The sequence below is a fragment of the Dama dama genome, chromosome 20 (genome assembly GCF_033118175.1).
Source record: "Dama dama isolate Ldn47 chromosome 20, ASM3311817v1, whole genome shotgun sequence".
Taxonomy (NCBI): domain Eukaryota; kingdom Metazoa; phylum Chordata; class Mammalia; order Artiodactyla; family Cervidae; genus Dama; species Dama dama.
This window is the reverse complement of record NC_083700.1, coordinates 2,831,419-2,844,077: the sequence shown is the minus strand read 5'-3', so window position 1 is coordinate 2,844,077 and position 12,659 is coordinate 2,831,419. Positions and strand designations below refer to the sequence as shown.

Here is a 12,659-nt window from a genome sequence, read left to right as displayed (position 1 = left end):
AGGAATGGATGAAAGTGAAGAAGTATTTGAAACTCTGAAGAAAAAACACAAAGCTCAACTTCTTAACCCAAAAGTCATTAGAAACTGCTAGTATATGCTGGACCAGAGAACTGTTTAGTTCATGAAAGGGGCAGGCTATCTTATCCGTTAAAAGTGGAATAGGTATGTGTATAACAAAAGATTTTTGAATGATTAAGAAAAAAGGCTAAAAAACAAATAATGAGGAAGCCATAATGCACTAATATTCCTTGGGTTGAAGCCTCGATACTCTAATACTGTGTATATTGATTCCATTAACCAGCCCAACAAACATGATTGCACTTATACAGAAATAACACAACAACAGTTAGCACTAAAAGGCCTTGAAGATTTTTTTTTTGTAACTCCCCAAATTTGTACAGTTTCTAACATGATACCCTCTTTTTCTTAAACTTCAAAAGAAAACCAATGACTGTTAGAAGCATATACTTTCAATGCTCAAATCCTCAGCCCACATTCTTTGAACACATTCCCATGAAAAACTATCAAAACACTAGAAGCAATTTATCCAATAAATGTTCAGCAGTTGAAGAATTTAATTTAGACTTTTGGTCAAACTCACAGTACTCCTTACTGAGTAAGCGCATGAAAGGCAGGGAGTGATGACCTTCAATAATGACGTATGCATGACAAAGTTTTTCTCAACATGAATATTGAGCTTAAAGTTAAATAAAATTTTAAAAAAACCACTGTTTTAACGTACAGCTTCCGGGCCAAAGTATAATAGTTACCATCTGTGTCACACAAGTGGACAGCCTTGGTGTACCACTAATGACCTTTAAGGAGGGGCTCACCCTGCTGGCCCTGGGGCGTCTGTGAGATGATAAACTGCGCTGGCTGCAGGTTGGTTGTTGGATGGACCAATACAAACTGCTGCAGGTTGAGATTCTGCTGTTGAAGTTGTTGCAGTTGTTGCAGATCCTAAAAAAGCAGGATTAAAACATGGATTGGAGATTCTGAAATAAAAGTGTGCTTAATCTTAAGGTTCCCAGATGATGAGTTCTGTCATCCAAATAAAAAAAGAGTTAATATTTGACATTATTATAAACTCCTAACAAGGATGTGCTCTGGATATGTTCCAAAGTATATGAAGAAACCTGGAGCTGCGACAAGGACATGCTATTTCTATGAGCGTATATTGTGTCATGACTTATGCTAAAACTAATTTTCAATAGTTAAATGCCTATGGTTGTATCTTTAGCACGTAGAGACCGACATGAGCTTTAAAAATCAAGTGAGAAAAGAATATGTTGCTATTTTAAGTGACTGAATTTCCTCTTGTAGAGCAAAAGTGTTATGTCTGAACCTGCATCAATAAATTAAAAGACGTATGAAGTTTGGCACCAGCCTAACTCAACTAGAAAACAGTGCATAAATTTTAAAAAAAGCTATCCATATAAAAATCTGATCTATAACATATTAAACTTGCTTATATTGGCTTATTATTTCATAATTTTTAATGTCCTTGCATGCATATTATCTTATCAGAATAATGTCAAGGTAGAGTCTCACAACTTAGGCATGAAAAACATTTATTTGGTAATGAAAAAAATGGGCAAAATAAACTATTACATAATAGTCATAAACATTAGTCTGACATCTATTCTGTACTTATAGTTTATTGACTTTTTTTTCAATGTTTAGTCAAATTCTAGCTATAATTTAAGCCCATTCTGAGTCTTCTCTGGGGGTATAAAACAATTATCTGCATTGGACTCATAACAACTCTTCATACGTTTCACTGATGTGACTACTCCTTTTTTCCTCTTCTTGAGATAAAGGTTTCCATTTACTTTTCCTCCTTGGTAGAACTGTCTATGCCTCTCTAAATAAATTTTTATTATCTCTGGATACTCTGCCCTAAAATGCAAAAATTAAAGCCAAACAACACTCCAATGCAGTTCTGCACAAAGCTAATCACCCTGTAGCACAGATGATTCCCAGTTTCTCTCACACACGGGTGGCAGCATTCACTGCAGAGCACATGGAAGAACGCATGCCTGCCGTAATTAGCTAATTAAATAAATACAGTAATCCTCTGCTCCAGAAATATGCCAGCTAATTATTCAAGAATTGCCACCTAATACAAAGTTATTCAAATAATCAGTTATGTGTTTATAATACCAACTCAAATAAGCAAACAAACGTATTATTTCTAGTTCAGTAGTAAGGAAGGTTTCATCACTCACCTCACTGAGTTAGAGCTTCTCAGGCCTTTAAACGCCCACACTAGCAATCAGAAAGTGAACTTACCACCACAGAAAACCTGCCATCACTCCCCCCTTCCCACCCCGGCTGTGAGGTCCCTCACTCACCTGCGCGATCTGTATGGGCTGAGACAAGGGGATCTGCGTCATGGGCGTGGCGGCGGAGGCGGAGATGGTGGCCCCGGCAGCGCTGTGCTGCTGGCTGGCGGAATGCTGCTGCACGGCGGCCGCCAGCAGCTGGGCCTGGGCCTGGGCCTGCTGGAGCAGCAGCTGCTGCTGGGCTGGTGTCAGGGTCAGCTAGACAAGATCAGGACCAGCAGTTGGAAAGGGCTGAAGGAGATGGGCCCCTAGCGCAAGCCAACTGCTTTGAAGTCACTCAAGTGGTGTTAAACCACAGCCACCCAACTTCATATGGCAAGTACGAGGCTAAATCGGTCATCAGTGACCAAGCTACCGTTACTTTCAGACCGTTTACATTAAAATAGTGGTCCTCACTCTGGACTTAGTCATTCAAGCTTGCCCGAGGCCCAAGGGTTCAGGCAAAAAAAGTAATTAACTAGTAAGCAAGGAAGAAAAGAATCAATATTGACAGGAAATGAAAAGAAATTTACACCCAACAGAACAGCAAGTGATTAGTGATATGAATAAGGAACAAGGATGCTGATTTGACGAGGAAAGAACTGATAAGGCCCAGCTTCTTCTAATTAGCATGAATCCCTGCCATATTCCATCACTTTCATTATGTTCTAAGACATGACTAAAGATTATGAGGTCTATTTCTTTTCCAAGTCTCCCTACAGACTCCTCCCCAACAGTCTTTTCTGTTACTGAAAGCATTGGGTCTCTGCAACTTTACATCCTCTTTCCAATATATTATCTCTGTGAAAAAGGTGGTGACAGACACTCTCTTTAGATGCAAATGAATCCCAATACCCAAGTTTGACAGAAGCTCCAGCCACATGAACCTGGATTCCAAGTGTCTCTTACTATTGTCAACACTAGGCACTCAAACAAAACCCAAACAAGAAAACAGGAAATGTATTTGAAGATTTAAACTTGCTTTCAAAATGCAGCTTATTTCAACCACACTTAAAGTGTTAAGTATGTTCTACCTTCTTTTTGGTGACGTGTTCTAATCAAATCAAGAAGGAATATTCTGAAGAGCAAGTATGTCATTTAGTGGCATAATCCTTTTTCAAAAAAGGTCCAGTAAAATTTGTGTATTAGACAGAATCAAAATTAAATCATTCAAAATCCCAATATCCATCAAGATAGATGTTTATAAATATTTTATATAACATGTAAACATATTAATTTCTACTGATGGGATTTTGTAAAACAATTCTGCAACAACTCTTAAAAGAGCCTTCCACTACCAAAACATACTTAACTGAAATGAAGGAAATAAAATATTTTGTAGGTTGATGTGATATGAACTGAATAACAAACAACTCTTCCTTACCACTCCTCTTCCCCCACAAAAGATAATTTAAGACAAATTTTCAACATTGGAAAATATTTTTAATGGGGCTTCCAAGCAAAGACATCCAAAAAGTTAAAAGCTTAATATACTTGCACAGGTCAATTTACTACCAATATTGAAAGAGACATGTGTACCCCAATGTTCGTCACAGCACTGTTTACAATAGCCGGGACATGGGAGCAACCTAAATGTTCAGCGGCAGATGAATGGATAAGCTGTGGTACATATACACAATGGAATGTTACTCAGCCATTAAAAAGAATGCATTTGAATCAGTTCTAATGAGGTGGATGAAACTGGAGCCTATTATACAGAGTGAAGTCAGTCAGAAAGAAAAACACCAATACAGTATACTAACGCATATATATGGAATTTAAAAAGATGGTAAAGATGATCCTATATGCGAGACAGCAAAAGAGACACAGATGTACAGAACAGACTTTTGGACTCTGCGGGAGAAGGCGAGGGTGGGATGATCTGAGAGAATAGCATTGAAACATGTATATTATCATATGTGAAACAGATCGCCAGCTCAGGTTTGATGCATTGACAGGGTGCTCAGGGCTGGTGCACTGGGACAACCCTGAGGGATGGGATGGGGAGGGAGGTGGGAGGGGGGAACAGGATGGGGAACGCATGTGCACCCATGGCTGAGTCATGTGAATGTATGGCAAAACCACTACAATAATGTAAAGTAATTAGCCTCCAATTAAAGTTAAAAAAAATTTACTACCAATAAAAACAGATGACATTTATTGAACGCTAGGACATGCCAGACACTGTTCTATGAGTTTCACCTACATCATTACTCTTAATCTCTAAAACAATACTGTGAGCTAAGTATTATTAACATCTGCATTTAACTGAAGGAAACCTGAGGCACAGAGAGATGAATCAGCCAACACAGTAAACTGAAGAGCTGGGATAAGACAGCAGAGGTTTCATTTTAGAACACTATGTGTGTGCTCGGTCACTCAGTCATGCCTGACTCTTTGTGACCCATGGACTGCGGCCTGCCAGGCTTCTCTGTCCACTGAATTTTCCAGGCAAGAATACCGGAACAAGTTGCAATTTCCTACTCCAGGGGATCTTCCTGACCCAGGGATCGAACTCGTGTCTCTTGCATCAGCAGGCGGATTCTTTACCACTGAGCCACTTGGGAAGCCCCTTAGAACACTATACAGTAATTTAAAATGTTTTTCTTTTATAGGTACTAATCCATTCTTTAACTTCTACTCTGCAGTGATGTTGTAACTCCAAACTAACAACCACTGATACAATTTCATCACTGTAACTATTTCAACCACGGGAACATGATTCCACTGCATGATGAAGCAACAGTTGAAACATTGGTTTAAAAAAGTCCTTAAGTTTACCCAGAGCCTATCTGCCATAGTAAGAACAAATACACTCATGACAACTCATGAAAACTCATAACAAGGATAGCTCTTTTTTCAGAGCTGTTTACAATGTAGAGAATTCCTTTAAAGACATATGCCAGGTATATAGCCATGTATCTGCTACAGTCAACAGATCTAATCAGATACTGGCCAATGGCAATTTTGACACAAAGTTTATTACAAATCTCTCAGTGAAAACTTACCCCGGTTATCTGTCCTCCAGCCAGCATAAGCTGGGTCTGGGGGATGGCCGCCTGCACTGAAGGCTGCTGGGAAGGCTGGCTTGGCTGCTGTGAATCCCCCGATTCTTCATTAGGTTTAGACTGAGGGGTGGGGGGAGAAAAAAAGATTTAATAACTGATTTTTTAAAAGTACTAATTCCATATCTTAAGATTTAAAACACAGACTTATCTAATCATGAGTTTTCCAAATTCACATTTCCTTTCTTATCAATCTTTGTCTTTTCCTAATTTTATGTATTAAGTTTTCAGATTTTTTATTCCAAAATCAGCAAAGCTGCTTAGTTTTTCTTAATTTTTAAAAATTTTCAATAATTCTTCTTAATTTTTAAGAAGAAAAAGTAATTTGGTCTTCTACTAGTCGACAGAATTTTTCATAAACACAAATCCTTAACTCTGGAAATAAGGAGTAAGAATATGTAATGAAATGAAAATATGTAAGAAACATATTTTCAACCTATGTTTACACTAGACAGACCCTCCATCTCAACATTTTGACATGTCTTTGGTGGTCAGTGTAATATTTCCCTATATACCATCTCAGAAATTGATTATTTGACCTACTGAACTTTTCAACTAATCTTTTAGAGAACTATAAATTTAGCATTCCCCCATCAAATAACACACAAGCTTAGAGGGAAATGCTGCAGCCAAGAGGGAAAGAGAACATGATCCTGAAAGCGGCACTGAGAGAAAATTTTATGGTAATTAAAACTGGTTATGCAGAGCATTAAAATTCTGCCTAGATTTGCATATTTCCCACCACCTGTTTTGGGGACTGCAGTGAGGCTAATTAACATAAAGGCTCTGATTAATTCTGCCAGTCACTGAGAGATAATTACAGTTCAAGACTGTAAACATTCCACAGTGGAGATACAGCCTGTTTGCCAACATCTCTCTAAGGGATAAAAGTTTACCATGGCAACCAAGGCAATTTTCCACCTCCTCTCCCTCAAAAGGGAAGGTCACATTATCTCCTTTTCTTTTCTCTTCTCGCCTCCATGTGTTACTAGGTCCATATTTCACTTGGTTTCATGGAATGCTCAGTCCAACGTCTTTAGTCATTAGCAACACTGAAATCAACCTTCCAGAATACTGTTTTTCTCTCTTGACTGTTAGTTACCTAAACACTATAATGAAAGGAAGCAGCAGGTTGACTGAAGTATTATGGAGTAATGCATAAAAAGTGAACTTTGCATGTTATGCTGAATGGTTCATAAAAACAAAGCACCCAGATTTAAGTTTTGTCTTTAAATTTGACTGTATGAAGCCCATTAATGTTTATAAATAGGTTTAATTGCAATTCTCACACTCATGACATGGCAGAGCAGAGAAGAACCTTGGCAATCTTCAAACTCATCCACTTAAATACATGCAGTTGCCCCTTGGTATCTACAGAGAATAAGTCCCAGGACCACCCCCACACCCCCAACCCCCTGCCCCAGACACCAAAATCTGCAGATGCTGAAGTCCTTCACAGTCAGCTCTCTGTACCTCCAGATGTGGAACCCAGGGATAGGCAGGGCTGACTGTATAAGAAAAAATGAGCTCCAGGAGGAAAAGTGACTTGCCAAAATTCATACAGCTAGTGAGTGGCAGAAAGAATTCAAACCTAAGACTTAGGTCTCTCACTCTATTGTTCTTCCCTCCACTATAATGTTTTCCTAAGAAATGAAAAATGATAAATGGCTGTACAAGTTAGAAACACTTTTACTGAACTTCCAAATAAAACCTTGAAAGTAGACTTTTCTTGTTCACCTTTGGACATTCACAGTGATGTAATATAAAATGGATTTTTATTAATGGCAATGATTATCATTATTTGAATCTTTATGAGATTCAGTAAGAAAAGAGTAATACTTCTAAGTATTTTCATTATAAAATTATTGCATATTCGTTACAGAAAATTAGAAAAATACGGTAAAAATGAATAGAAAAATGGATCCACAGTCCCATGTCCCAGCTCACCTGTACATTCAGAGACTGAGCAGCAGCCTGTAAACTTGTTCCAGCGAGCTGGACCTATGAAAGTAAAGCAATTGGAGAAATTCTAATCGAATACTGTTGACATCCATCATTACAGCCTGTCATCAACAAGTTTCTATAAATGCGTGTTTTATTCAGAGCCAAGCATACAAAGAGGTTTACCTTATGGAGTTGAAACCTTATGGAAAAGCTCACAGTACCTCCATCTCCCAGCGGAAAATGCTGTTAAAATTTCTTTTCTGGAGATGTTGTCCCACACTAAATTTGCATCAGCAGGCATGCCACACTTGTATTGGACATTCCTTACATTACATTGTTTGTACTCACAGGATACTTAGTTTCTCAAACCTTAACTCATCTTCCACATTGAGTTAAAGAACATAGAAGCGGGCTACTTGTAGACATTACTTTTACCCTTAAAAACAATCAAAATTATCTACTCATTCTAATTTCAAAATTTCATGTATATAAAAGTAAAAATCTTATATATATATATATATATATACACACATACACCCCACCCACATAGTCAAGTCCTTAAAATATTTATTGTCATAATTCAAAAATCCTAGCTGAAATAAAGAATCTGTCCTATAAGCCACATATGAAAGTCTGTCAGAACAGTTAATAGTAACACTTTACACATTCAAAAAGTTCAAACCATGGTTATATTAAAATAAGGATCATCATGTGGCAACCATGATAATAATAACTGATTCAGGCAACTGTCACTAATTGATGTTCTAACTAATGGGTGAAATCTAAGGAGTAACATGATATTTACATATTCTCTCCCTATCTCTCCATAGATATTAATTACAAAGGGTAAAACAGTGGGAAAATCAGGAAGACAAGTGATCACAGTTAAAGCCACCAGTAATGATACATGTTCCTTCTACTATGATGCACTTAGAAGAATACATTATTATTTACAGTGTATTTCCCTCTAGTTCTAATTGTGATGAAACATCAGTCAAATCTAAATTGATGAACGCTATATAAAACAACTGGATTGTTATATAAACTAGGTTTGAGTAAATGGAAACCTACCCTAGAATGGCAGCAGTGGGAATTAAAAGTAGGAAACATGGAAAGTATTGCAAAAGTACTACACAGGGTCCTGGAAACTGACTGGACATAAATTAAGGGAAAAAAGTTACAGATTACTCCAGGGTTCAAATTTGGAAGACTGAAAAAATTTATCATTAACATGATAATTCCATTTTGGATTTAGCACACAGCATCAAGACTTCCTGAACTTAAAGTTTCTTTGTGAATTTATTTCGATCATATTGTTTCTGGGTAAAACTTTGTTGAGGAACACAAGTCTTACAGTACCTCCTTATTAATTATGAGGAAGAAAGTTAGTTACCTTTATAGTAGACAAATCTGACACCCTACCTTAATCAAATGATCAAATTCAGTATAGAATAATGGGACAAGTTGACATGCATGCTGCTGCTAAGTCGCTTCAGTTGTGTCCAACTCTGTGCGACCCTATGGACAGCAGCCCACCAGGCTCCTCTGTCCACAGGATTCTCTAGGCAAGAATACTGGAGTGGGTTGCCATTTCCTTCTCCAAGTTGACATGTACATACATACACAAAATGTATGTGTACAAACACAAACACATAAAGCATATATGGTAACATGGTAACAGTTAGTGATACCAGATGAAGAGCTTCTGGCTGAAAACTGTTCTATTGTTATTCAATTTTCCATAGATTTTAAAGTTTCCAAAATAGAAAGTTGAAAACAAAAAGTGAGAGCATCCCTTTACAACTCCATTTGCTAGCTCCCAACATCCTTTGGGCTTCCCTGGTGGCTCAGATGGTAAAGAAACTGCCTGCAATGCAGGAGACCTGAGTTTAATCCCTGGGTTGAGAAGATCCCCTGGAACAGACATGGAACAATGAACTGGTTCAAAATCAAAACTGGAAAAGGAGTATGTCAAGGCTGTATACTGTCACCCTGCTTACTTAACTTACATGCAGAGTACATCACGCAAAATGCCAGGCTGGATGAAGCACAAGTTGGAATCAAGATTGCCGGGAGAAATATCAACAACCTCAGATATGCAGATGATACTACTCTAATGGCAGAAAGCAAAGAGGAACTAAAAAAGAACCTCTTGATGAAGGTGAAAGAGGAGAGTGAAAAATCTGGCTTAAAATTTAACATTCATTATAATAGCCAGGACATGGAAGCAACCTAGACGCCCATCAGCAGATGAATGGATAAGGAAGCTGTGGTACATATACACCATGGAATATTACTCAGCCGTTAAAAAGAATTCATTTGAATCAGTCCTAATGAGATGGATGAAACTGGAGCCCATTATACAGAGTGAAGTAAGCCAGAAAGATAAAGAACATTACAGCATACTAACACATATATATGGAATTTAGAAAGATGGTAACGATAACCCTATATGCAAAACAGAAAAAGAGACACAGAAATACAGAACAGACTTTTGAACTCTGTGGGAGAAGGTGAGGGTGGGATGTTTCGAAAGAACAGCATGTATATTATCTATGGTGAAACAGATCACCAGCCCAGGTGGGATGCATGAGACAAGTGCTCGGGCCTGGTGCACTGGGAAGACCCAGAGGAATCGGGTGGAGAGGGAGGTGGGAGGGGGGATCGGGATGGGGAATACACGTAAATCTATGGCTGATTCATATCAGTGTATGACAAAACCCACTGAAATGTTGTGAAGTAATTAGCCTCCAACTAATAAAAATAAATAAATAAAAAGAAAAAAAAATTTAACATTCAAAAAATGAAGATCATGGCATCCAGCCCCATCACTTCATGGCAAATAGATGAGGGAAAAGTGTTAACAGTGACAGATTTTATTTTCTGGGGCTCCAAAATCACTGTGGATGGTGACTGCAGCCATGAAATTAAAAGACGTTTGCTCTTCGGAATGGTGAAGCTGAAGCTCCAATACTTTGGCCACCTGGAAGAAGAATTTGGTGAAGAGCTGACTCACTGGAAAAGACCCTGATGCTGAGGAAGATGGCATCACCGACTCAATGGACATGAGTTTGAGCAAATTCTAGGAGACAGTGAAGGACAGGGAAGCCTGGTGTGCTGTAGTTCCTGGAGTTACAAAGGGTCAGACTTGACTTAGCGACCGAACAACAACATTCTTTAAAACATGGCTTAAAAATTACCCTATGATAAAAATCTTACAATATATGAGATGAGCTAATCATTTCTTTCTCTGTACTCATAAGTTTTACCATCTGTTCATTCATTTGTTCAACAAGTAATTATTGAACATCTATTATTTTATGTCCATATGTGCTTTTCATTGAACCTCCACCACTAGTACCATCCGGCACTACCAAAATCACTACTGCTGACCTGCACAATTTGTACACTAAACCAGTTCTAGGGTTTATATGAGGTAAAGGTTATATGAGGGTTATATGAGGTAAAGACCAACAAGTTGTGCAAAGTAATGCTTTAACACATAACTGTGAACATAAATCAAGCAGTTGAGACACATTCCTAATCTGTCTCCCAAATGTTTTCATTGTTTTATTTACTTTCAATTTGCAACCAGCTCCCATATCCCCAAACTCTTGGAGAGTCAATATTTATTTTTATATTCCTTTTCTGTCTATTTTAATGATAACATACGGATGATAGATTTAGAGCCTGCTTTGGACTTAGGAGAAATTCACGTAACATAAGAGTAAAAAAGTTGAACCCCAAACCAGGATGTTCACAGTCAGGCAAAGCCTCTAAGTGGTTGCCCAAATGTAAATGGTTTGAAATTGCTTTAAAGAAGGAATACGAGCTGTGAACTCAAAGCCTTACACAGCAAGTCTCAGGCAATGGGTGTTAAGTCATTTTGCATGACTTTGTAATTTACTGTTCAATACTTTCAGTGAGTCACCACAGACCACACTCACAAAAACAGTAACCCAATTGTAAATGTATCTGTTCATAACAAGGGAACTCTTTTTCACATAGCTGTGGGGTCAACAGCTATATAGTCAACCAAGGTAAAGATTACCTAGCAACCATTCAGAATGACACGGTTAGATGCTGGTAACACCAGATTTAAATCAACTTTAAAAGTCCCACATGCTGAAGTCACTTTACTAAGCCTTAGCATTCCATGTCTCCATGGAACTCTCTCTCACAGCTGAGCAGAACCACCTACCTGATGGAGATGTCCAAGGAAAGCCTGGGCCTGGGCTGTTGAGATCGCTCCTCCAACGGGCACAGGCTGCTTCTGAAAGTCCAGACCATTGGTTTGTGTGCCTAGGAAGCAAGCAAAATAATATAACTATTGAAAACAGAAACACTGGAATGAGCACCAGATTTCTCTCAAACAGGTGCATTTATCAAGCACCTGTTTTGTACAAGCATTTTTCTAAGTACCTGCAAGGAGGAAAAGAGATTCAAAAGGATGAAGAAATACAGCAAAATGATTTATCTTCTAAAGACAGGACTGCAAGACACGCACATGGATGCAGATAAAGCTTAAGAAACAAAACTATGAATAATAAATTATAATCATAAAATCATGTTAGTTCAAAAGTGAAAGCAGCAATTAGAGCAAGTGGGGTCAGAACAAACATGAGACCTAAGGTGGCTTGAAGAAGAGATTATCATTATTACACTGCTGTAAAGACTGGTAGAGACAGAGCTCTTATGGGAGTACCAAGGCTCTCTTCTAGTCTCTCCTTTCTCGATACATGGCTTGGACAGAAGAAATTAACAGGTGACTTTGCCAAGACTGAGATGAATTTACTCTTAAAACGCTTTAATAAACGACAGTAAAAGCAATCATTTAGATAAACAGAATGATCTTACTAATGTACAGACTGCTGCATACATCTAATTAGCAGGGGCCCTGCTGTCATCATCATTTTCTAACTGTTACGTCAGTCAGTGCCTTTAACCACTTATACTGCAATCTAACGTAGGAACTGGACTAATTTATGGAAAGACATACCACCCCACTACCCAGAAATACTTTCTAAGAACATACTACATTGTTTTCAAATTACTATGTCTAGGTATTATTTAGAAATAACCAGAATGCTTTGTAGTGAATAAAATATAATGGACTATGGGAACCTGCAAGAATCATTGAGTCACATAAACATGGTAGTGAGCTTCCATTTCCTACCACTGGAATATCTCAATTTCTCTTCCTCAGCCTCCGTGTATGTTGACAGAGCAGACCAGTTAGAAAAGAGCAAGCTAGAAACTTCAGGTGGTATTTCTAAAAGGGGGCTAACTTCTGCCATTATATATTCTAGTTAACTTTGAGCAAATG

General features: G+C 38.1%; 1 protein-coding gene across 4 annotated transcripts in view; it reads right to left on the bottom strand.

Annotated features, from left to right (window-relative positions):
• The window catches only part of POU2F1 (POU class 2 homeobox 1), a 205,293-nt gene that overhangs the window by 52,579 nt on the left and 140,055 nt on the right, over window positions 1-12,659 (bottom strand). For all 4 annotated transcript variants that reach the window (XM_061120175.1, XM_061120176.1, XM_061120177.1 and 1 more), the window contains exons 3-7: window positions 11,535-11,635; window positions 7,337-7,390; window positions 5,333-5,452; window positions 2,355-2,543; window positions 834-960 (exon numbers count right to left, since the gene is read on the bottom strand). In XM_061120175.1, the coding sequence (XP_060976158.1) occupies window positions 834-960; window positions 2,355-2,543; window positions 5,333-5,452; window positions 7,337-7,390; window positions 11,535-11,635 (591 nt within the window). The remainder of the gene's footprint in view (window positions 1-833; window positions 961-2,354; window positions 2,544-5,332; window positions 5,453-7,336; window positions 7,391-11,534; window positions 11,636-12,659) is intronic.